A 27,120-nucleotide genomic window follows, 5' to 3' on the forward strand; every position below is an offset into this window, starting at 1 on the left:
AATATCTGAACAGTTAGAAATGAGGCTAAAACATAATATGAGTTTAGAGTTTGTAGTCTCATTAAAAGACACCATTAACTAGTAAAGTTGCCCCTGCTCTAAGCTTTAACTCAGAAGTTCTGAGTATATTTTTATTATTTCTCTTTAAGGAAAAAATATTTTTTTGAAAGATGTCATATTACACACCTGCATGTGCTTGAAACCTGGTAGCTTGATAAATAGATAAGATAACTGGGTCATATGTTAAGTTTTTTGAAAAACCAACCCAAACATAGATTCTAATAAAAGAATGTTACACATTTCCTTTTAAAGTCTAAAAAGTACTTCTCAGGGCTCTTAAATTACCATATTCTGATACCAGGGGAAAATAAAATCTGGACTTAGAGTCTTGTTTGTACTTAGAGGGTTTTCCGGACAGGAAGGCAGTCTTGATGCAATGCAGTAAGCCACAATACCAGTGGGGCATTACAGGTGAAAAATCTGCAGCTGTACCCCTTCACCACAATGTATTACAACTGTATGCTGGAATATTTCCTGTACAAAAATAGGGTTTGGTTAACTTTGTTTCCCAAGAGTAGATCACATTAAAATGTTATAAAATCATGATTTCCTGCATTTGAATACTTGTGGTTTCTCAACTGGTTCCAATATTATAAGGGTTTTTTTTTTTTTTTTTTTTTTTTGGTATGACTTCTATTAGTTGAAGATGTATAGAAACTTTTCTTTTCAAAATCAACTTCTTCAAAATCAACTAAAAAGCAGATACATATAAAAAGAAATAATATTATAAGCTAAAACTTTTGAGATTGCAAGACATTCGCCTTTTATCTCATTGTTGGTAGATTTTTTAAATGAAATAGAAACTCAAAAACCAACTTCCATTACCAGACTACATTTTATTTTTATTTAGTAACTATTGAAAAATATCTCTACTCAATTTGCATTTGTTTTGAGTGAAGAATATGTGTCTTCTATTGTGAATTATAAATAACTGATTGTGAGAAATACTCTTTTATGTTAAAAAGGACAGTTAAGCCCTAACACATTCATAAAGAGAAACCTCCCATTATTGTACAAAGGCGAAGCCGGTTTCTTAGCTTATTAAGATTTTGATGTTCATATTGCTTTCCATTTATCCCTATCTCTAGATAAAGAGTGTCTCTTTCAGTCACTGAACATGTCTATTTCATGCCCAGACCTCACTTTCTATTTTTTAACTATCTACTTACTCTCCTCCAGTCATCAATTTAAAACTCTTTCACCTATCTACTTGTCTACTAATTTTCTAGTACTTTTCTCTTTGGGGAATATATTTGGTCTTATCACCATCTTAACATTGTATAAGTGCAGTATATACTTTTACTTTGTTAATGACATAAAATAGCTTTCAATAATAGAAATAAGAGTTTCACAACAATTACTCTTTCAAAAGTTACTAATTAGGAGCTTTCAAGGGCAAAAAGCCTCCCCCAGTCCCCATGCCCCCACGCCCTGCCACAACACCTAGGGATGTATGTCAAAAATAATTAGAGGCAATTGATTAGTTTTAAAGTTGCTTGAGGCAATGGGAAACAGTTGGGGCAAACAACTGGCTAACCAAAATGTTTGAAAGGAAAAACAGGAATGAGATATCCATGGGGTTTTGAAAAGCTCCAACATATTCCTGGGAAACTGTAAGTACATGCTCATGAATAAGACTATGCACACCCCCATGCATAGTCGTGCATGCTCGGGGAAGACCTGAGAAGGTCCTGTACTCTCACCTCTGTCTGTCCTTGAAGCTATGTGCAAGCAGTAAAGTGAAGGCTAAGGAGGAGTTGAAGGTGTGCGCCAGAGGCAAAGAGCCCTAGAGCAAAGAATTGGAGGCTTACTCGTTCCAGACCTTTAAGGAAGTCTGTTTAATCATTAACTGACTGCTACACTAACCAAGTGGAGACTTCACTAACCAAGTAGAGATTTCACTAACCAAGTGGAGACTTCGGTGGCCACACAATGAAAATTACAAACTTTACAAAATTAGCTCATAAATATTACTAAACAACAACTACAATGTATAGCAAGGATAATAAACCCTGAGGAGGCTGGAGGCAGTGGCTCATGCCTATAATCCCAACACTTTGGGAGGCTGAGGTGGGCAGATCACCTGAGGTCGGGAGTTCAAGACCAGCCTGGCCAACATGGTGAAACCCCCATCTCTACTAAAAATACAAAAATTAGCTGGGTGTGGTGGTGCACACCTGTAATCCCAGCTACTCATGAGCCGGGAGGCAGAGGTTGCAGTGAGCCGAGATCATGCCACTACCCTCCAACCTGGGCGAATGAGGGAGACTCCATCTCATAAATAAATAAATAAATAAACAAGCAAACCCTGGGGAAGGGAAAGGATCTAATTTTTAAAGTTTCCATTGTTTGTTTATAATAATATAGTTTAAAATGTTATTTATTAACATTATAAAATCTTATATCATTAAAAATGCCATTTTCAAGAGAGTAGTATGAGATGGGCAAAGAAATAAGAAAGTACAGCCCATATATGTTAAAAAAGCAATCAATATAAATTGTCCCTGAGGAAGCCCAGATGTTGGACTTATTAGACAAATACCTTGAATCACCTATTTTAAATGTATTCAAAGAACTAAAAAGGCCATGTCTAAAAAGCTTAAGTATAGGAATCATGTCTCACCAAATATAGAATATTAATAATGAGATAGAAATAAGAATGTTTAAAAACAAGTATAAATTCCAGAATTAAAAATTGTAATAACTGAAATGAAAAATTCACTAGAGGGGCTCACCAACAAATTTAAGCAGGAAGAATGAATCAGTGATCTTGAAGTTAGGTCGTTTTGAGATTATTGAGTCTGAAGAACAGAAAATAAAAAGAATGAAGAAAAATGGACAGAACTTCAGAGATCTGTGACACACCATCAAGTGTACCAAGATATGCATAAGGGAAGTCCCAGAAGGAGAGGAGAGAAAAGGGAAGAAAGAATATTTGAAGAATAATGGGTGAACACTTCCCAAATTTAATGACAAACATTTATCTATACATCTAAGAAACTTAATGAACTCTACGTTAAATAAACTCAAAAATATTCACACCTAGACACAAACTGTCAAAAGACAAAGAATATTGAAAGCAACAAAAGAGAAGTAACTCATCACATACACGGGATGCTCCAAAATTAACTACTGATTTCTCATCAAAAGCCATAGAAACCAGAAGACAGTGAGATGACATATTCAAAGTGCTGAAATAAAAAGACTGCTAATGAGAAAAAAAAAAAACCTGCCAAATGAAGCAACTAAATGACTGGGATAAGTGGCAAAAATCAAAATGTATTCTCTGTTTATTGCTTCCTAAGAACCCACTTTAAAGAAAGTGGAACTGGAAATTGTAAATGACACATTATGGGGTCTATCTTATTTAATCTAAAAATTATTAAAGAGCATAGGATTTACACCCAAAAAGTTTACCACTTACTAAATGTGTAATCTTGAGTAGGTTACTTAACTTCACTGAGCCATATTTCACTCATTTGTAAAATGGGAATAATATTTTCCTCCCAAAAATAGTGTGTAAGAAAAATCTGTAAATTTGTATCTTGTAGAAGGCTATTCAAAAGGTAGTTTCTTTTACCACAGCTGCCATCACTAACTGCTACTATCAAAACACAGATGATGGTATAGCTGTTCTTCTGCTATAATTACCCAACTTGGCACCCTGGGAAGTCTGGAAATATGGCGTGAAGAGTGATGAAGACAGTATCCTCTGCTGTAACCAAACTCTAATAACTAAGTCTAGAATGGAAGCTCTGGCTTTGTACTCACTAACCAGCCTTATACCATCAGCTACCCTGTTTTGTCATAGTTGAAGCTGACTGATAGGCTACATCAGTTGCTAGATCTCTCCCCTCTACCTACCAACTCTATTAGGCTACATCAGTTGCTAGATCTCCCCTCTCTACTTACCAACTCTTTATTATGCACATATATACAGCAAAGACACTTCCTTTGTATCTTTTGCCTAGGTTGCTTAGTGGGACTGAGTGGAGAAAGGGGTGATGGCCCAGCTTCAGCAGCCCCGGCGCACAGAAATCCATGAGGACAGATGGGCAGTCATAACCCTGCTAACAGTCTTGGCAGTACTATTATTAAGTAATAAAAACAAATTAAGTGCCAAAATATTCTTTGTACCAAAAATATTTTTAAATGGCCAACACACATGCAAATCTTCCCAAATTAGCCATCAAATGGAAACAAATTGTGGAATAACATTTTAAATGCAAAAATACATATGCTCTTACCAACTGGCAGATATACAACCTAAGATATATTCATATGCAAAGACCACATATGCTTAGAGTACAGTTTATTATGTATGGCTGGCTAATTTTTTAGGTCTTGTCAAATAATGGATAGGAAAACAAAATGTAATAAAAAGTATATAATCTTGACAGTCATTTGAAATGTACCATGTGTTACATGTGGAATGTTTTCCAGTGAAACCAATTTACTTGTTCCCACTTCCCATGACTCAGTACTAGATATTCAGGCTTTCTAAACTCTTTTTTTGGCAACCAAACTCTTGGAATAGTCATCTTTCCTTCAAGTTATTCAGTACAGGCATTAATAACAAATCCTTAGTTATAGATATTGTAACTAAAGATCATTCACGTCATCTCTTTCAAACCTAAAAGCACATAATAAAGTTATTTTAAATAGATCACACAAAATAGAGCCCAGAGTTATTCCTTGAGAATAATTAATTGCTACCATATGAAGTTATAAGAACAATATGATCACATTAGGTTTTTAGCTTAATTATGTCACCACTAACCTAGAGATTAGTTGGACAATGTCAACTTCTAACTGAAAGACAAGAGAGGATTAGTGAGTTAAGTTAATGCAAAGTTTGTTAAAAATTGGCATGAATGCAAAATAATTTGAATGGAAATACCAGTATATTAAACAAGATCTTTTTAGAATAAAAGACTGTTAAAGAAGATAGCATTGTTATCTTTAAGAATACTAATCTGCGAACACATGGCATGTAAGCCAGGACTCAAGAAGTAGTAGTAGGTTACCTTTAGAACCACAGCCATTGTCTCTACTCCTCCTATATCAGATGTCAGTTCCACCACATGCTTCACTTCTTCTTTTCTAGTCACCACCCAAACTACAAGATGCATTTCTTCCTGTCTAGATATGGTACCTACTCTTACCAACCTCCCTCTTCCTCAACCTTCCATGCCCTTCCACTTTGCCCTCTGGATCATCTGCTCCTTGATTAGTGAACTCTCCACTAAACCTCCACTTGTTCTTCCAGCATTTCTTCTGTGCCATTACCTTGAATAAAATCTCGCTGTCCCCTGGGACCTAGTTCACCATTGTGACCCTCTGATGTGGAGGCTGTTCATTCTTTCACATCCTTTTTATCTCAAGGCCAGAAGGGTAAGTGTTCTCATTGCTCACCAATGCCACTGGCCTTTACTCTTCTACCCTCTTGTCAAGTCCCCTTGCTTCTCATTCTCTCTAATTATATTCTCCTCATCCCTCTTTGTTGTTGCCATCTACTAACTTTTTGGTTGTTCTCTCCCATTCTCACAAGTCCTTACCCCATGGCTGCCAGCCTTTTTCTTCACTGCCATAAATGACCCAGCCAAAACCCTACCTTGATCTCATATCTCTGGGAATCTTTTCCACTCCACTTAACTAGTCATTCCCACGCACAAGCCCTGGATCTTGTCATCATCCACAACTGCTGTGACTCCTAAATCATTATTCCAGCATTTCAAGCTCCCTCACAGTCTTTCATAGCTCTCTGCCCTGCTTATTCAACAAACCCCACTAAAGTTATTCATTAAACTATTCATTAAACTGTAGTTCTCTGATTTCCTCTTTTCATCAGCTCACTGTTTTCATATCCTCTTTTAACCAGTTTGCATTCTTAGTTCATCATTTAAAATACCTTCTTACAAATAAGTACCCCAAACTTCATTGCCCTCTGTTTTGCCACTATACCCTTCTGACAAAAGGCTAGTGCTGAATAAACTGTAGCTGTGTATCAGCACAATTAACTCCCTCTTCCAGTCTCCAGAATTGCCAACCCCTTCTTCAGTATTTTTGCTGGGATGGCTCATTGGTACCTGCAACTCAAAATGGCTAAAAATGAACTTCTATCTCTCCTGCTCTACCCACACATACTACGTATCAGTCTTAACCCATTCCAGTAAATGACATCAGCATCCATATGGCTGCTCAGGCTAGGAAACTGGGAGTTATTCTTGACACTTCCCTCTCACTTCTCAGCCAATCAATCAGTAAGACTTATTAATTGATATGTCCCAAGAATCTCCTACATACCACTCTGTTGCCACCAACCATACTCTCAGCTATCAACATTTCTAGCTTAGACCTCCTAATTGGTCTTGTTGCATCCATGCTTACCTTTTTTTCCTTCTTCTTTTCTTTTTTTTTTTTTTTTTTTGAGAAGGAGTCTCACTCTGTCACCCAGGCTGCAGTGCACTGGCACAATCTCGGCTCACTTCAACCTCTGCTTCCCGGGTTCAAGCAGTTCTCCTGCCTCAGCCTCCCGAGTAGCTGGGATTATAGATGCCCACCACCACACCTGGCTATTTTGTTTTATTTTTAGTAGAGATGGGGTTTTCACCATCTTGGCAAGGCTAATCTTGAACTCATGACCTTGTGATCCACTTGCCTTGGCCTCCCGAAGTGCTGGGATTACAGGCATGAGCCACTGCTCCCGGCCGCTTGCCTCTTTTTAATCCATTGTCTATAGTATCCAAAATCTTTGAAAAATATGAATTTGACATCACTTCTTTACTTTCAACCCTTCAAAGAAAATAAAGTCAAAAATCCTTAATTTGGCCTAAAAACAATACAGGTTTTATTACCCTTGTTTACAAGTGAGGGAACTGAGACTCAGAGTCATTAAATAAGTTGCCCAAGGTCATAGAGCAGTGATTTAAGTGGTAGGGCCAGGATTTTATCCAAAGTGTGACATCAATGACACTTTTTTTTAGGATGGAGAAATAAGATAATGTAAAGATGATATCTATATGCTTTTAAAAGTAAATTTATGGTTCTATATATTTGAATAAAATCATCTTTAAAATATTAATTATTGTCAGTGTTGTTTTTAGGTTTTGCTTCAATGTATTAAAGACAGATAGAGTTGGTCTTTTGTATCCATCAGTTCTCCATCCATGTATTCACGCAACCACCAATCAAAAATATTCAAGGAAAGAAAATTGTGTTTGTACTACTGCTCATTTACAGACTTATTTTTCTTGTCATTATTTCCTAAACAATACAGTATAACAACTATTTGCATAGCATTTACATTTTATTAGGTATCATGAGGAATCTGGAGATGATTTAAAGTATACGGGAGGATGTACATAGGTTATATGCAAATACTGCACCATTTTATATCAGGGACTTGAGCATTCATAGATTTTGGTATCCGTGGGTAGTCCCAGAACCAACCCCCCATGGATACTGAAGGATGATTATATATTCTTATAATGGGAAAAAAGAATAAGTATGTGACTTTTATAAATGTATAAAGGCATACAATTTAAATTTTTAATAGAGGTTTCATTTGGAGTGAATTTATTAATATGCCTTTGTTAACAGAGAAAAAATAGGGCACATAAAGGAAAATTCTGATGCATAACTGGCATACTTTGGTATGTATCTCCATAGTAGTTATCTATTGTTTTCTGAATTATCAGAGTAGCTGAGAATATTCCAGCTGAAGTATGTAACTACAGAGCCAGCCTCACACAAGTTGTGAACTAAATAAAGTTTTTCTTTGGCATTCTTCCACATCTCTTATTTTAGGCTCCCACAATTCCTCCTTCCCCAAGCCCCACTGTACAGGCCACATTCGTTGCCCCTAGGCTACCTAATGGCTTCACACAGCGGTTCCCGGCTTGGACTGCCTTTTATTATGGACCTACTCCAACCCTCGCCTTGTACTTCAAAACTTACTGGTGCTTTTTCCTTAAGGTCCTACTCTGCCTTCCAGTGTGCCAGCTAATTTTTATAAGCTGTTATATATTAATTTTAATGCAGAATTTCAGGACACAATGCCAGAAACAAGTATTTTTTGCATATTTTCTGTATAACCTCTCCACCAAAAAGATTATGTTGAACTTTACGTTCCATTGTTTGTATTACCAAAAACAGTAGGTATATTAATATGCTTTTTCTTTTGGGGGGGATGATAAGCAGTTTTATATTCTTTGTTGTACTTGTGTTTATGCAACATTTTATAATAAACACATTTTTTAATTTTTTATTTTTAGTATGAGTACATAATCGTATATATTTATGGTATGGGACACATGTAATGTTTTGATACAGACATAGAATAAATAAGATCTGATATTTGATAGCACAGCAAGGTGACTATATCGTGAAATTATTAATATGCTTTTTCTCAACTCATTTGTCCTTCCCTTTCCACTGAGTTTTTGTTGTTTGTTTGCTTGCGTGTGTGTGTTTTTTTTCTGTTTTTTTTTTTTTTTTTTTTTTTTTGAAACAGGGTCTCCATCTATTGTCCAGGCTGGGTGCCATAGCACAATCATGGCTTACTGCAGCCTCGACCTCCTGGGGTCAAGCGATCCTCCCACCTCAGCCTCCCAAGTAACTGGGACCACAAGAACATGCCATCATGCCCAACTAATTTTTTTTTTTTTTTCCTGTACAGACAGGGTCTTACAGAGTTGCCCGGGCTGATTTCAAACTCCTAGGCTCCAACAATCCTCCTGTCTCCACTTCCCAAAGTACTGGAATTATAGGAATTAGCCACTGCAACTGGCCTCCACTGAGATTTCTATATGTCTCTGTAGGGATTTATACTCCAGTTACCATATGTCTTCCACCCTTGGTTGTTATGAGTGTCAAACCACAGGGCTGACTCACTGGCAGTCCAGAGAGTAGTTAAGCAAAGATGTATAATGATATATTCCTTTATCTCTGAAGTCATAGCATATATGGAGGGCCACACCTTAACAGGTATATAGCAGAAAATAATATTGAACTGTGGGTACAGTGTTCCTGAACATCCAGATTCATAGTATATTATTTTTTTGCCAGAAGTCCAATCCATTATTAAGAAATCTGATAATCAGAACTCTTACAACTTCCCTGATTCTAGTAACAACATATAAGTTTCCACAGATGTTCTTTGATCATGAGAGGGGTAAATAATGGCCAACATTTCTTTTTTTTTTTTTTTTTTTTTTTTAATTATACTTCAAGTTCTAGGGTACATGTGCATAACGTGCAGGTTTGTTACATATGTATACTTGTGCCATGTTGGTGTGCTGCACCCATCAACTCGTCAGCACCCATCAATTCATCATTTACATCAGGTATAACTCCCAATGCAATCCCTCCCCCTCCCCCCTCCCCATGATAGGCCCCGGTGTGTGATGTTCCCTTCCCGAGTCCAAGTGATCTCATTGTTCAGTTCCCACCTATGAGTGAGAACATGCGGTGTTTGGTTTTCTGTTCTTGTGATAGTTTGCTAAGAATGATGGTTTCCAGCTGCATCCATGTCCCTACAAAGGACACAAACTCATCCTTTTTTATGGCTGCATAGTATTCCATGGTGTATATGTGCCACATTTTCTTAATCCAGTCTGTCACAGATGGACATTTGGGTTGATTCCAAGTCTTTGCTATTGTGAATAGTGCCGCAATAAACATACGTGTGCATGTGTCTTTATAGCAGCATGATTTATAATCCTTTGGGTATATACCCAGTAGTGGGATGGCTGGGTCATATGGTACATCTAGTTCTAGATCCTTGAGGAATTGCCATACTGTTTTCCATAATGGTTGAACTAGTTTACAATCCCACCAACAGTGTAAAAGTGTTCCTATTTCTCCACATCCTCTCCAACACCTGTTGTTTCCTGATTTTTTAATGATTGCCATTCTAACTGGTGTGAGATGGTATCTCATTGTGGTTTTGATTTGCATTTCTCTGATGGCCAGTGATGATGAGCATTTTTTCATGTGTCTGTTGGCTATATGAATGTCTTCTTTTGAGAAATGTCCATTCATATCCTTTGCCCACTTTTTGATGGGGTTGTTTTTTTTTTCTTGTATATTTGTTTGAGTTCTTTGTAGATTCTGGATGTTAGCCCTTTGTCAGATGAGTAGATTCCAAAAATTTTCTCCCATTTTGTAGGTTGCCTGTTCACTCTGATGGTAGTTTCTTTTGCTGTGCAGAAGCTCTTTAGTTTAATTAGGTCCCATTTGTCAATTTTGGCTTTTGCTGCCGTTGCTTTTGGTGTTTTAGACATCAAGTCCTTGCCCATGCCTATGTCCTGAATGGTATTCCCTAGGTTTTCTTCTAGGGTTTTTATGGTATTAGGTCTAACATTTAAGTCTCTAATCCATCTTGAATTAATCTTCGTATAAAGAGTAAGGAAAGGGGCCGGGCGTGGTGGCTCAAGCCTGTAATCCCAGCACTTTGGGAGGCCGAGACGGGTGGATCGCGAGGTCAGGAGATCGAGACCATCCTGGCTAACACGGCAAAACCCCGTCTCTACTAAAAAATACAAAAAACTAGCCGGGCAAGGTGGCGGGCGCCTGTAGTCCCAGCTACTCGGGAGGCTGAGGCAGGAGAATGGCGTAAACCCGGCAGGCGGAGCTTGCAGTGAGCTGAGATCCGGCCACTGCACTCCAGCCTGGGCGACAGAGCGAGACTCCGTCTCAAAAAAAAAAAAAGAGTAAGGAAAGGATCCAGTTTCAGCTTTCTACTTATGGCTAGCCAATTTTCCCAGCACCATTTATTAAATAGGGAATCCTTTCCCCATTTCTTGTTTCTCTCAGGTTTGTCAAAGATCAGATGGCTGTAGATGTGTGGTATTATTTCCGAGGACTCTGTTCTGTTCCATTGGTCTATATCTCTGTTTTGGTACCAGTACCATGCTGTTTTGGTTACTGTAGCCTTGTAGTACAGTTTGAAGTCAGGTAGCGTGACGCCTCCAGCTTTGTCCTTTTGACTTAGGATTGTCTTGGAGATGCGGGCTCTTTTTTGGTTCCATATGAACTTTAAAGCACTTTTTTCCAATTCTGTGAAGAAACTCATTGGTAGCTTGATGGGGATGGCATTGAATCTATAAATAACCTTGGGCAGTATGGCCATTTTCACGATATTGATTCTTCCTATCCATGAGCATGGTATGTTCTTCCATTTGTTTGTGTCCTCTTTGATTTCACTGAGCAGTGGTTTGTAGTTCTCCTTGAAGAGGTCCTTTACATCCCTTGTAAGTTGGATTCCTAGGTATTTTATTCTCTTTGAAGCAATTGTGAATGGAAGTTCATTCATGATTTGGCTCTCTGTTTGTCTGTTACTGGTGAAAAAGAATGCTTGTGATTTTTGCACATTAATTTTGTATCCTGAGACTTTGCTGAAGTTGCTTATCAGCTTAAGGAGATTTTGGGCTGAGATAATGGGGTTTTCTAAATATACAATCATGTCATCTGCAAACAGGGACAATTTAACTTCTTCTTTTCCTAACTGAATACCTTGATTTCTTTCTCTTGCCTGATTGCCCTAGCCAGAACTTCCAACACTCTGTTGAATAGGAGTGGTGAGAGAGGGCATCCCTGTCTTGTGCCAGTTTTCAAAGGGAATTTTTCCAGTTTTTGCCCATTCAGTATGATATTGGCTGTGGGTTTGTCATAAATAGCTCTTATTATTTTGAGGTACGTTCCATCAATACCGAATTTATTGAGCGTTTTTAGCATGAAGGGCTGTTGAATTTTGTCAAAAGCCTTTTCTGCATCTATTGAGATAATCATGTGGTTCTTGTCTTTGGTTCTGTTTATATGCTGGATTACGTTTATTGATTTGCGAATGTTGAACCAGCCTTGCATCCCAGGGATGAGACCCACTTGATCATGGTGGATAAGCTTTTTGATGTGCTGCTGAATCCGGTTTGCCAGTATTTTATTGAGGATTTTTGCATGGATGTTCATCAGGGATATTGGTCTAAAATTCTCTTTTTTTGTTGTGTCTCTGCCAGGCTTTGGTATCAGGATGATGTTGGCCTCATAAAATGAGTTAGGGAGGATTCCCTCTTTTTCTATTGATTGGAATAGTTTCAGAAGGAGTGGTACCAGCTCCTCCTTGTACCTCTGGTAGAATTCAGCTGTGAATCCATCTGGTCCTGGACTTTTTTTGGTGGGTAGGCTATTAATTATTGCCTACATTTCAGAGCCTGCTATTGGTCTATTCAGGGATTCCACTTCTTCCTGATTTAGTCTTGGATGAGTGTAAGTGTCCAGGAAATTATCCATTTCTTCTAAATTTTCTAGTTGATTTGCATAGAGGTGTTTATAGTATTCTCTGATGGTAATTTGTATTTCTGTGGGGTCAATGGTGATATCCCCTTTATCATTTTTTATTGCATCTATTTGATTCCTCTCTCTTTTCTTCTTTATTAGTCTGGCTAGTGGTCTGTCAATTTTGTTGATCTTTTCAAAAAACCAACTCCTGGATTCATTGATTTTTTGGAGGGTTTTTTGTGTCTCTATCTCCTTCAGTTCTGCTCTGATCTTAGTTATTTCTTGCCTTCTGCTAGCTTTTGAATGTGTTTGCTCTTGCCTCTGTAGTTCTTTTAATTGTGATGTTAGAGTGTCAATTTTAGATCTTTCCTGCTTTCTCTTATGGGCATTTAGTGCTATAAATTTCCCTCTACACACTGCTTTAAATGTGTCCCAGAGATTCTGGTATGTTGTTTCTTTGTTCTCATTGGTTTCAAAGAACATCTTTATTTCTGCCTTCATTTCGTTATGTACCCAGTAGTCATTCAGGAGCAGGTTGTTCAGTTTCCATGTAGTTGAACGGTTTTGATTGAGTTTCTTAGTCCTGAGTTCTAGTTTGATTGCACTGTGGTCTGAGACACAGTTTGTTATAATTTCTGTTCTTTTACATTTGCTGAGGAGTGCTTTACTTCCAATTATGTGGTCAATTTTGGAATAAGTGCGATGTGGTGCTGAGAAGAATGTATATTCTGTTGATTTGGGGTGGAGAGTTCTGTAGATGTCTATTAGGTCTGCTTGGTGCAGAGATGAGTTCAATTCCTGGATATCCTTGTTAACTTTCTGTCTCGTTGATCTGTCTAATGTTGACAGTGGAGTGTTGAAGTCTCCCATTATTATTGTATGGGAGTCTAAGTCTCTTTGTAGGTCTCTAAGGACTTGCTTTTTGAATTTGGGTGCTCCTGTATTGGGTGCATATATATTTAGGATAGTTAGCTCTTCCTGTTGAATTGATCCCTTTACATAATTACCATTATGTAATGTCCTTCTTTGTCTCTTTTGATCTTTGATGGTTTAAAGTCTGTTTTATCAGAGACTGGGATTGCAACCCCTGCTTTTTTTTTGTTCTCCATTTGCTTGGTAGATCTTCCTCCATCCCTTTATTTTGAGCCTATGTATGTCTCTGCATGTGAGGTGGGTCTCCTGAATACAGCAGACTGATGGGTCTTGACTCTTTATCCAGTTTGCCAGTCTGTGTCTTTTAATTGGAGCATTTAGTCCATTAACATTTAAGGTTAATATTGTTATGTGTGACCTTGATCCAGCCATTATGATATTAACTGGTTATTTTGTTCGTTAGTTGATGCAGTTTCTTCCTAGCCTCGATGGTCTTTACATTTTGGCATGTTTTTGCAATGGCTGGTACCGGTTGTTCCTTTCCATGTTTAGGGCTTCCTTCAGGGTCCCTTGTAAGGCAGGCCTGGTGGTGACAAAATCTCTAAGCATTTGCTTATCTGTAAAGGATTTTATTTCTCCTTCACTTATGAAACTTAGTTTGGCTGGATATGAAATTCTGGGTTGAAAATTCTTTTCTTTAAGAATGTTGAGGCCGGGCGCGGTGGCTCAAGCCTGTAATCCCAGCACTTTGGGAGGCCGAGACGGGCGGATCACGAGGTCAGGAGATCGAGACCATCCTGGCTAACACGGTGAAACCCCGTCTCTACTAAAAATACAAAAACTAGCCGGGCGAAGTGGCGGGCGCCTGTAGTCCCAGCTACTCGGGAGGCTGAGGCAAGAGAATGGCGTAAACCCGGGAGGCGGAGCTTGCAGTGAGCTGAGATCCGGCCACTGCACTCCAGCCTGGGCGACAGAGCGAGACTCTGCCTCAAAAAAAAAAAAAAAAAAAAAAAAAAAAAAAAAAAAAAAAAAAGAATGTTGAATATTGGCCGGGCGCGGTGGCTCAAGCCTGTAATCCCAGCACTTTGGGAGGCCGAGACGGGCGGATCACGAGGTCAGGAGATCGAGACCATCCTGGCTAACACGGTGAAACCCCGTCTCTACTAAAAATACAAAAACTAGCCGGGCGAGGTGGCGGGCGCCTGTGGTCCCAGCTACTCGGGAGGCTGAGGCAGGAGAATGGCGTAAACCCGGGAGGCGGAGCTTGCAGTGAGCTGAGATCTGGCCACTGCACTCCAGTCCGGGCGACAGAGCGAGACTCCGCCTCAAAAAAAAAAAATAAAAAAAAAAAAAAAAAAAAAAAGAATGTTGAATATTGGCCCCGACTCTCTTCTGGCTTGTAGAGTTTCTGCCTAGAGATCTGCTGTTAGTCTGATGGGCTTCCCTTTGTGGGTAACCCGACCTTTCTATCTGGCTGCCCTTAAGATTCTTTCCTTCATTTCAACTTTGGTGAATCTGGCAATTATGTGTCTTGGAGTTGCTCTTCTGGAGGAGTATCTTTGTGGCGTTCTCTGTATTTCCTGAATTTGAATGTTGGCCTGCCCTACTAGGTTGGGGAAGTTCTCCTGGATGATATCCTGAAGAGTGTTTTCCAAGTTGGTTCCATTTTCCCCCTCACTTTCAGGCACCCCAATTAGACGTAGATTTGGTCTTTTTACATAATCCCATACTTCTTGCGGGCTTTGTTCATTTCTTTTTCTTCTTTTTTCTTTTGGTTTCTCTTCTCGCTTCATTTCATTCATTTGATCCTCAATCGCTGATACTCTTTCTTCCAGTTGATTGAGTCGGTTACTGAAGCTTGTGCATTTGTCACGTATTTCTCGTGTCATGGTTTTCATCTCTCATTTCGTTTATGACCTTCTCTGCATTAATTAGTCTAGCTGTCAATTCTTCCACTCTTTTTTCAAGATTTTTAGTTTCTTTGCGCTGGGTACGTAATTCCTCCTTTAGCTCTGAGAAGTTTGATGGACTGAAGCCTTCTTCTCTCATCTCGTCAAAGTCATTCTCTGACCAGCTTTGATCCGTTGCTGGCGATGGGCTGCGCTCCTTTGCAGGGGGAGATGCACTCTTATTTTTTGAATTTCCAGCTTTTCTGCCCTGCTTTTTCCCCATCTTTGTGGTTTTATCTGCCTCTGGTCTTTGATGATGGTGATGTACTGATGGGGTTTTGGTATAGGTGTCCTTCCTGTTTGATAGTTTTCCTTCTAACAGTCAGGACCCTCAGCTGTAGGTCTGTTGGAGATTGCTTGAGGTCCACTCCAGACCCTGTTTGCCTGGGTATCAGCAGCAGAGGTTGCAGAAGATAGAATATTGCTGAACAGCGAGTGTACCTGTCTGATTCTTACTTTGGAAGCTTCCTCTCAGGGGTGTACTCCACCCTGTGAGGTGTGGGGTGTCAGACTGCCCCTAGTGGGGGATGTCTCCCAGTTAGGCTACTCAGGGGTCAGGGACCCACTTGAGCAGGCAGTCTGTCCCTTCTCAGATCTCAACCTCTGTGTTGGGAGATCCACTGCTCTCTTCTAAGCTGTCAGACAGAGTCGTTTGCATCTGCAAAGGTTTCTGCTGCTTTTGTTGTTGTTGTTGTTAACTGTGCCCTGTCCCCAGAGGTGGAGTCTACAGAGACAGGCAGGTTTCCTTGAGCTGCTGTGAGCTCCACCCAGTTTGAGCTTCCCAGCGGCTTTGTTTACCTACTTAAGGCTCAACAATGGCGGGCACCCCTCTCCCAGCCTTGCTGCTGCCTTGCGGTTAGATCGCCGCAAACTGCTGTGTTAGCAATGAGGGAGGCTCCGTGGGCGTGGGACCCTTCCGGCCAGGTATGGGATATATTCTCCTGGTGTGCCCGTTTGCTTAAAGTGCAGTATTGGGGTGGGAGTTACCCAATTTTCCAGGTGTTGTGTGTCTCAGTTCCCCTGGCTAGGAAAAGGGATTCCCTTCCCCCTTGCGCTTCCCAGGTGAGGTGATGCCTCGCCCTGCTTCAGCTCTCGCTGGTCAGGCTGCAGCAGCTGACCAGCACCGATTGTCCGGCACTCCCTAGTGAGATGACCCCAGTACCTCAGTTGAAAATGCAGAAATCACCGGTCTTCTGTGTCTCTCGCGCTGGGAGTTGGAGACTGGAGCTGTTCCTATTTGGCCATCTTGCTCCGCCCCTCCTGGCTAACATTTCTTAAGATCTTACCATGTGGTATTAAATAAAATGCTTTGTCTCATTTAATCTTTACGAAAATTCATGAGGATAGCTATATTCTCATCCCCTTTTTACATATACGGGAACTTGTGTTAGAAAAATTAATTTGGGACTGGCACAGTGGGTCACACCGAGTATCCCAGCACTTTGGGAGGACAAAGTAGGAGGATTGCTTGAGCCCAGGAGTTCTAAACTAGCCTGGGCAACACAGGGAGACCCTGTCTCTACAAAAAAATACAAAAATTAGTCAGGCATGGTGACACATGCCTGTGGTCCCAGCTACTCGGGAGACTGAAGTGGGAGGATTGCTTGGGCCAGGGAGGTCAAGGCTTCAGTGAGCTGTGATCACGCCACTTCACCCCAGCTTGGGCAACAGAGTGAGACCTTGTCTCAGGAAAGAAAAAGAAAAATTAATTTTCCCAAGAAAAAGTTAATGAAACTAGGATTTGAATCCCAATAGATCTGATCCAAAGTTCATGCTTTCAACTTCTATACTTCTTTGTGGAGAATCTTTCATGTGCCAGAGATGGTTTGAACCACCCAGTATGTGTACATTCATTCATTCATTCATGAATTATTCATTCATTTATTCAGCAACTCTTTTTGAACATTTGCTGTATTCACTTTCCCAGGTGCTGTGAAAATTCAAAGCTTAGCCAAATGGAAATCATTCCCTCAAGGAATGTGTCCACCAGAGAAGATGTCATGTACAGAAATAACTATAACATGAAGTATACAGTGATTAGCACTGTAAAAGACATTTCCATTTTAAAAAATTATTTGTGTTCAGAAAAGGGAAAGGATTTTTCCATCGCGGGAGGTGGAAAGGCTGAGATAGGTGGTGGTTGATTTGGTTATTGATTGATGTGAAGGATTTAAACATGAGACAGTGAGAAAGTAAGGGGTATAGAGGTATTTCAGGCTGAGGGAAAATATAGGAACAATAACCCAGAAAAAATAAGTTAGAGAAAATTATGTCATGGAAAAGAAGAAAAAAGAAAATTTCAAGAAATGGTGGCTAAAAGTATAATGCCATGGATATGTCACTTAGCACTAACCAGAGCGTGTGCTTCTATTTCATGACATTTGCCCTCTTCTGCATATCCATTTTGTTCTCCCCTCTTCCTTCCAGCATCTCATCATATATGGATGCTCAAGTCACTGTTTAAAGAAAAGAAACTTGATTGTAGGTGGAGGTAATGTTTATTTCAACATTTATTCCTGTTAAAAGATTGAGAATTACTTACTTAGGAAACAAAGGTTAAGGAGCAATCTATTCATTAAAGAAGCTTTTTTGAGATCCCATTATGTCCTCAAAAGTGTGTTAGGTGCTAGGAATATTTTTTTAAATCATGTGCCATTTCTGCCCTCAAGGATCTTAGAGTTTGCTAAAGGAGACAAACATATAAATAAGTAATTACAAAATATAGTGAGTCCTATGTTAGTGTACTAGGTATAGACATGACACAGAGAGGCAGTGATCAGTTCTGAGGATGGTAATTAGGGAATGCTTCCAAAAAAGGAAACACATCTGAGCCACTCTTTTATTTTTCAAGACAAATAGAATTAACCCACATGTTCTTATCCTAAACAAAATACTTTAATGTGTCCTAGATGTCTTTTGTGTTAATACACAGAGATATTCTTTTTTTTTTTTTTGCCCAGGCTGGAGTGCAGTGGCACAATCTTGGCTCACAGCAACCTCCACCTCCTGGGTTTAAGCAATTCTCCTATCTCAGCCTCCTGAGTAGCTGGGACTACAGGCACCCGCCACCACACTCAGCTAATTTTTGTATTTTTAGTAGAGACAGGGTTCCTCACCTTGTTGATCAGGCTGGTCTCGAACTCCTGACCTCAGGTGATCCACCACCTTGGCCTCCCAAAAGTGCTGGGATTACAGGCATGAGCCACCATGCCTGGCATAGAGATATTCTTTATTCGTTTTAACAGTTGTGTAGAAATACATTCTATAGATCTGCATGTTACATGTAACCAATCTATTGACAGATATTCGACTTGTTTCACCTTTTCTTATTAATAAACACAGTACTGAACTACATACACACGCATGTATGTACGTATATATGTGTGCATACACTCCTTGCTTTGGAGTATTTGGTTACATGTTACATGTAACCAATCTATTGACAGATATTCGACTTGTTTCACCTTTTCTTGTTAATAAACACAGTACTGGAGTACATACACACGCATGTATATACGTATATATGTGTGCACACACTCCTTGCTTTGGAATCTCTGTAAAACAAATTCTTAGAAGCGTACTTCCTAGGGGAAAAAAAAGTTTTGGCTGGGCGTGGTGGCTCATGGTTGTAATCCTAGCACTTTGGGAGGTTGAAGCAGGTGGATCACCTGAGGTCAGGAGTTCGAGACCAGCCTGGCCAACATGGTGAAACCCCTTCTCTACTAAAAATACAAAAATTAGCCAGGCGTAATGGCACCCTGCCTGTAATCCCAGCTACTCAGGAGGCTGAGGTAGAAGAATTGCTTGAACCCAGGGGGTGGAGGTTGCAGTGAGCCGAGATCATGCCACTTCACTCCAGCCTGGGTGAAAAAGCAAAACTCTCTCTCAAAAAAAAAAAAAAAAAAGTTGTTTTTTCTCATGCTTGTACGGTACTTAGACCTGTCAGTCTTCTTCAACTGAAAGGTTAGTAAATAAAATACTACATTATTGTTTTAATTTGAATCTCTTTGCGTATTGGTGAAGTTGAGTATCTTTTTATCTTTTTGTGTTTACTGGCTGGTTATATTTTTTCTTCTATGATCTAATTGCTGTGAGGGTCTGGGATTTTACCCAGTGCAAGCTAGTAAGTTATCTTGTTAGTGTTTCATGGGTGCTGGCAAAAGGAGTAAGACTGCTGGTCAGAAGCAAAGAACTCTGTTGCTTGTGGCATGGCAAGCAGCATGAGCACCATATTTTCATTGGTTCCCCTTGTTCCCAAGTCCCACAGGCATGATGCAGAAGCGCGGCCAGGGGGATGTTCTGCTTGCAGTAGATCTTTGGCACAGTTGAGGAACTTGTAAAATTGTCTTTTCTCTGTGATTATGTATTATTTTCTCATTGATTTGTAAGAGCTGTCTCCCATCAGAATGAATATTCCTTCACCTGTCATCGAATGTTACCTGTCTTATCCCAGTTTACTGTTTTAATTTTGATTTTGTCATGGGTTTCATGCCATACGTACAAAAGTCTACCCTATTATAACATTTTTGAAATATTAGCATGTTTTTTTCTCTTACACTCTTACACTTTCACTTCTTAGCCTTCAGCAATTTTATCATTTTGGAGTTTACTTTTGTGTAAAGAATGATGTAGGGACCCCCTTGGTTTTACCACGTGACTAGTCAGTTCTTGCAAACTTCATTTTCCATCTTTCTCCTACTTATTTGATGTGGCACCTTCGTTACCTTTTTTTTTTTTTTTTTTTTTTTTTTGAGACACAGTCTTGCTCTATTGCCCAGGCTGGAGTGCAGTCACTGGTGTGACCGCTGATCACTTCAACCTCTGCCTCCTGGGTTCAAGTAATTCCTCTGCCTCAGCTTCCGCCAGTAGCTGGGATTACAGGTGCATGCCACCACGCCCAGCCAACTAATTTTTGTATTTTTAGTAGAGACGGGGTTTCACCATGTTGGCCAGGCTGGTCTCAAACTCCTGACTTCAGGTGATCTGCCTGCCTCAGCCTCCCAAAGTGCTGGGATTACAGGCACGAGCCACTGTGCCTGGCTGGCACCTTCACTACATAGTAAGATTTTGTCTGTACTTAGCCCTTTCTCTGCTATTGTATTCTTTTAATCTATTTGTATGTTACTACACTAGCCTTATCTTTTACTTATTATGGGTTTATAATACATTTAACACCTTGCAGAATTTGTTCTCCGTTATTACTTTTAAAATTTTGGCTGTTTTTATGTATTATTCTTGAATTGTTCTTTAAAAATAAACAGGATGAATATATAATAATATGAAAAGAAATCCTAAACTACTGTCTTTTATAACCTTATTCTCCTCTAAAGGTCTTAATGCTATAACTTTTATAAAGGTTTAATATGAATTTCAACAAATATAAAAGCATAGTTTCTATTTGCAATTTCTAAATTTTTTTTTATTTTAACATAGGTTCCTTGTAGCTTGGAATACTGGGATGAACTCCAGAAGGTTTTTGTTGCATTTAGAGAATTTAGTCTGTCTGAAAGCAAAGTTTGTGAACTGCAGTTGCCGGATGTCAATCTTGTGAATGACCAGAAGACATTAGTATCTTCAGATCTTTGGAGAATTGTCTTGAACAGCAGTCAGAATGGAGCTGATGACCAAAGGTAATTCAGTGAAAGATGAGATGATAGTATTACACTGGGAAACAATGGTCAAGTCATCTTTTCCGATCTAGTGACCCCTCACTTAACTGTAGCTCAGCTGTCTAGCAGCTGCATCTGTCTGAACAACAGATGAGAACCACAAAGAAAGACAAAATCTGATGTTTCAAAGTCTGTGTACTCAAAATCCTGTGTTTTTACTCATAATACAGCTCTGTGAGCCCTAAGAACCTGTTCCTTAAATATAAAAAGAAAAAAATGCAAAAAAGCAAACTAAACTTCAAAATAGGAATACAGTCATACACACACCTCAACAGAAGCTTAATAACATCATAATCAATATGAGTAATGATTATCCTGGGGCATTAAAAGAAATGTTTAAAAAAAAATGAATTGTCTCCTTCTAAAAGGTAAATTTTAGAAATATTTTCATCTTAATTGGTTTTTTAAAACTTTAAAAGACAAGCCTCCCCTGGGCGACAAAGTCCAGCTCTCTCAAAAATAAAAGAAAACGACAAGCCTCCAGACACTAAGAAACTTGTGTACCTAACCAAAATAACTCATACCCAAAGGATTTTATACAGATAAAGTTTTATCCACCTATAAAGCTTCATTGGCAATAAAGAATCCCTAGAACTGGCTGGGCAAAGTGGCTCACAGTTGTAATCCCAGCACTTTGAGAGGCCAAGGCGAGTAGACTGCTTGAGCCCATGAGTTTGAGATCAGCCTGGGCAATGTGAAACCCCACCTCTATAAAAAATACAAAACTAGCTGAGCGTGGTGGCACACAACTGTAGTTCCAGCTACTTGGGAAGCTGTTGGGGAAGGGATCTCTTGAGCCCCAGAGGGTGAGGCTGCAGTGAGCCGTGATCTCACCACTGCACTCCAGCCTGGGTGACAAAGCGAGACCCTGTCACACACACGCACAAAATCACTAGACCAGATTATCCTCATTTCAGTTTTTGCCTACTTAACACATCCACTAATTTACAGTAGAGAAAAATAGCTTAAGTAATCTATTCTTCAGTACTTCTAGCTTACGCACACCTGCTAAGCCCCTTAGCTCTTGCCCCCATAAAAGACAATAAACAAAGTAAACCACAACCAGTGGAACAGTTTTCTTGGATCAAATACTATCACGTGTACTGTGAGGCTATGCTGTTCATTGCTGTGGATGCCCTACGTGCCACTTCTCCTGATGGGCTGGCTTAGTGTTATCTTATTCCTTTTATGTAATACCTTCTTCTTTCCCTGGAAACAACGTTCTGACAGTAACAGAAAAAAAAAAAACCATCCACCATTCCAGTACCTTGCAAATCAAATGTTTTTTCTTTTCTCTGTTACCGTTATTTTTGCCTGTATGTGTACATGCTTTTACAAGGTTATAATCATAGCACACCACTTTGTATTTCAGTTCCTACTTTTTATTATAAATTATTGTGAATACTTTTTCTTTGGAAATATTTATTTTTATTAATATATGTTCACTGAAGAACATTTGGAAAATAAAACAATACTGCCCATAATCACAAGGAGATAACTTCTGTTACATTTTGGTTTGTAGCCTCATAGTCTTTTTCACTGATTATTTTGTATGCTTGATAATAATGTGTTTTGTGTTTTATATTTCATATATTCTAGTTCTAGGTCATTTGGGCTCTTTAAAAATATTTACTTTCCTAACAGTTTAGTTAGTATTATAGAATTACTGAAAATATATTAGAAGTAGTGTTTTAATTTTACCTGCGTATAGTTCAGCAATAAAAAGAACACCCATCCTGTGATGAATTATTTCATGGAAGGAAAGATTGCCTTTTCTAAGTTTAGGTTATCTCAGAAATACCAGGAAATCTCAGAAAACAGAGCTATGGATAACTAAATTGATTTTTTTAAATCTGAGTTTTATTAATAGTATCAAGTTAGAAATGACTTCTTGATTCTAATTATGAAGTAATGCATTTCCATCATCGAAAGAAGCATTGTAGAGAACGTTAATATCTCTGAATCTGAAACATTTATAAAAATTACTTTCGTGGTAAGCTTAGCAGTATAGAAATGTGGAGCCTTTAGGAAACAGAAATTTAGGTAGACAATCAAATTCAGGCAATTTTTTACCAAGCGTCTGACATTGTAATCACAGATCTTTGTCCTCACCAGGGATTTTCACCTTACCTAATGTTTCACAATGGATCTCACTTTAAATTGTTTGAGATTAATCATTTTTCAGGTAGAAATTGATATTAATGAAATTAAATTAGAAGAGTTGGTTTAAAAGTCAACATAATAAAACAATATTAAGGATTATATTTGTTTCATCCAGTTTCTAGCAAGAAAAGAGTAATGATTTGATAATATGTCAATATTTCATGCAGACAGAAAGCTTTTACAGTTAGCCTCAGTATATTCTGTCACATGAGAAATCTAAATCTGGACAAAAACCTGGTACTTTTATTATTAGAGATTGTCTTATAAGGGATGGTCTCAGTGGTTTGAGAAGGATTTACATCAGACTATTGGACATTACTGAAAGAAAGGTCACAAAAATACATCCCATGAAGCCTAATTTAAAAAGAGGAGCCTCTTGCCTATAATTGAGATGCAGTTTTAATGTTCCTGTGGTAATGGCATCACTCTAAATATGTAAATAGAGGTAGCATTTAATAGAGATAGAAGACCTCTATTCCACCTTTTTTTTTTTTTTTTTTTTTTTTTGAGACAAAGTCTCACTCTGTCACCCAGGCTGGAGTGCAGTGGCGCGATCTTGGCTTACTGCAAGCTCCACCTCCCAGGTTCACACCATTCTCCTGCCTCAGCCTCCCAAGTAGCTGGGATTACAGGTGCCTGCCACCACGCTTGGCTAATTTTTTTGTATTTTTTTTTAGTACAGACGGGAATTTCACTGTGTTAGCCAAAATGGTCTCGATTCCCTGACCTCGTGATCCACCTGCCTCGGCCTCCCAAAGTGCTGGGATTACAGGCGTGAGCCACCGCACCCAGCCTATTACACCTTTCAAGGTGGAAGACCTAGGTTTAAGGCCTGGCTCCATCACCATTATGCTATTTGGTGTTGAGAGATTGATTTCTAAACTGAGACTTTAAGGAATGAATATGCGCTAACCAGTTCAATGGATGACAGGGAGCCACCGGTGCAAATGACTGAAGACAAAAAAGAGTCAATAATTGACTGGGCTCAGTGGCTAACATCTATAGTCCCTGGACTTTGGGAGGCTGAGGTAGGAAGATGGCTTGAGCCCAGGAGTTCAAGACCAGACTGGGCAATATTAGTGAGACTTTTGTCTCCACAAAAAAAATGTAAAAATTAGCCAAGCATAACGGTGCATGCCTGTAGTCCCAGCTGATCAGGAGGCCAAGGTGGGAGGATTGCTTGAGCCCAGGAGGCAGAGGTTGCAGGGAGCCAAGATCACACCACTGTACTCCAGCCTGGGTGACAAAGTGAGACCTTGTCTCAAAAAATAAAAAATGAGTCATTAGTTAGGTTCTTATATCTTTAACTAATGGTTTGCTTGATCATATTACGGTTTTTGGGAGGGAGCATTTGAATTAAATGTTGACCTTTATAGTACTGACCTTTGAAAGCCTTCCCCTTCTATTTGCTGTACACTGGACTAGAGGCAAGGGATGCATCCTCTGGAGCCCTGGTCATGCTATCCATTTCAGCTGTTTATCTTACTTCCATCACGTATGTATTTGTCCACACCCATTGCCTGTTTCCAAAGCCTAAGTAAACCTCTTATCAGTCAGGTTCTGACAGGAAACAGATGGCTACTCAGACTGGGTGACTGGGGAGAGTTTAATGAACTACAAAAGTGTGGGCTAGGAACCCTGGGAAACTGTCCCAATCTTAGGCCAAAAGAAGCCAAGTGATAGAGCCATTATCAAAACTCTAACTCAGAGTTGATGTTTGTAGCTATGTTTGGTAGAGGAACACAGCTAATGTACAGAGATCTGGCTACAAAGGAACCGGGAAGATACATACCCTTACCTCACTCCCCTTCTGCCTTCTAAGTCACCTTGTGGGTACCTCCCACTGACTGAATCCAAGGATAAGCCGGAGGACAAAGTAGCTTGTTGGTGCAGCCCAGAAAGCTCCCTTCTGGAGGCAAAGAAGAAGATGGGGAATGGTAGAAGGTGGGTCAAAAGAGCAAACAGAAGACATCCAGCAAGCACACACTCTTATTTGCAATTGGCAGCTTCTTACCAGGTGACTAGCCCTGGGAGGAACAAAAGGGAAAAGGAGTTGTGAGCCCTACTCTCTTGGGCCACACTGGCAGGTTCCCTGGGTTTGAAATCAATCAGGTGTCTTCTGATGGATCAGAAGAACTTTTTACTTTATTTACTCCCTCTTACCTTCACCCCCAAAGAGCTAATTCCAGAAATACTTATTTTGGCTGTGGAAAGTCACACAAATTACAGACGTTTATCATATAACACAATAGTAACTGCAGATCTCAATATGTATATCTGGTTAATTCTGTATAAGTTGTTTGATGATAATGTTAAATTCTTGATCTGTGCCAAGACTTTGGTACTTTCCTGTCCATGTTTCACAGTCATCTTCTCACAATATTAAAGCATGTGAGAGCAGATTGCTTATAAGGACTTTTTATTCCTACCCCCAAAATGCTGACTTATGACAGAAGGCATCTTGGAAAGAGAAACGGCTTAAGGGTGTATGGCTCTTTCTTCATGTGATAAAAATTAAACCTCTGGTGAGTTGTATGGAGTGCTTCCATCTTTGGATGTGCTTTTTAATATATATATATATATTTTTTTTTCTTCCTACTCCCTTAATATCTCATTAAAGAAATCACTGTCCACTCATATTTTGGAATCTTTGAGACAGTGATCCACAGCCTGTGTGTGTATGAGTGTGTGAGTGTGAAGAACTCCTTTTCATTTCCCAAAGCCTTGATTCTTGTATGTAAGACAGTGGAGGAATCAGAGAAAGCACAATGATGGATAAGTCCCTGAATCATTTCTTTTCTCTCTGATGGTTGAACTCTCTCCTCCCAAAAAGTGACAGTGGCCTTCTAGATATTGTTTCTCTCCATTTGGCTACTTGGGTCTGCACTTTTAGATGTATGTAGATTTTTGGGTAACTTGTTTAGTGTTATAAGCCATTTATACATAAATCTTGACGTTTGGAACTGCTTTGTCACCTGTGTTTCTAGTTACACACTTGTATAATCCAGGATTTATCCAGAAAATTTTTTCCTTTGCCCTTCCCTAGGGCTAAAGCTGAGTTCTTGTCTTCTCTTCCTTGACTGGAAGGAATACTTACATTTTTCCCCAGGTTTGCTTTTGAGGCCCTTTGCTATTTTCTTTTAGTTGGTGATTGAGCTCTGTATACGAAGTCCTCCAGGGAATTGGCCTTTGCCATGTAGTCCTTCTTGCATACACCGTCCCCAAAGTACTCAGGTGCTGCTCAGGTCTCAGAGTTCTTGGATGATGGTGCTTATGAGCTCTCTATTTCGTGTTGCCTACTCTGTGAACCTTGGGAGATTACTCTTCCTTTTTTTTTTTTTTAAGTTAGATTTAAAGGAGTGTTTTACCTGAAGACTCATTTAAGGTTATTTTTCAAACTACAAATTGGAGCACATTCATGGATTATGAAATAGCTGGTTATAACTGGAATTTTTAAAATAACATAAAATAAAATAGAAAACAGTCTGAAAAAGACAAATATTATATGATTCTACTTATATGAGATCCTAAGAGTAGTCAAATTCATAAAGAGTATAGTGGTGGCTGCCAGGGGCTGTGGGGAGGGAAGGATGGGGAGTGAGGGTTTAATGGACATGGAGTTTCAGCTTGGGAAAATCAAAAAGTTCTAGAGATGCATGGTGGTGATGGTTGCACAACAATGTGAATGTACTTAATGTCACTGAACTGTACACTTTAAAATGGTTAAAATGATAAATTTTATGCTATATATGTTAATATATTATCACAATAAAAAATAGTGTGTGTCATATTTTCAGAAAACCTTTTCCCCTGTTTTATATGTGTATACTGGATTACAATAAAAGTGTGCTCGTTATTTTGAGTTAGGGTTAAGACATTTGAAAAACAACCATTGTAAGGAGTGGAAGAAACACAGTGCAACAGGCACACACGTCCTCCTGCATCCTCTCTCACCCATTCAGCACTCTCCTGGGATGGACAGAGCAGTGTTCATGCAGTGGGTAGGGGAGAATTTATGTGAACCAACGTTGAGAGACAGTGCCCCATTGAGATGAATGCCAATATGCTGTTGTGAGATCCCTCTTAGGAAGCTGAAGAGAATCAATTAACATTAACCTATGTAGCCA

At 39.3% G+C, this 27,120-nt stretch overlaps 1 protein-coding gene across 8 annotated transcripts in view; it reads left to right on the plus strand.

Moving 5' to 3' along the window:
- Nucleotides 1-27,120, plus strand: part of VPS13B (vacuolar protein sorting 13 homolog B) — a 904,863-nt gene that overhangs the window by 772,273 nt on the left and 105,470 nt on the right. For all 8 annotated transcript variants that reach the window (XM_010385612.2, XM_030937293.1, XM_010385613.2 and 5 more), the window contains exon 40: nt 20,595-20,791. In XM_010385612.2, the coding sequence (XP_010383914.1) occupies nt 20,595-20,791 (197 nt within the window). The remainder of the gene's footprint in view (nt 1-20,594; nt 20,792-27,120) is intronic.

This window comes from Rhinopithecus roxellana, chromosome 9 (assembly GCF_007565055.1).
Source record: "Rhinopithecus roxellana isolate Shanxi Qingling chromosome 9, ASM756505v1, whole genome shotgun sequence".
NCBI classification, from domain to species: Eukaryota; Metazoa; Chordata; class Mammalia; order Primates; family Cercopithecidae; genus Rhinopithecus; species Rhinopithecus roxellana.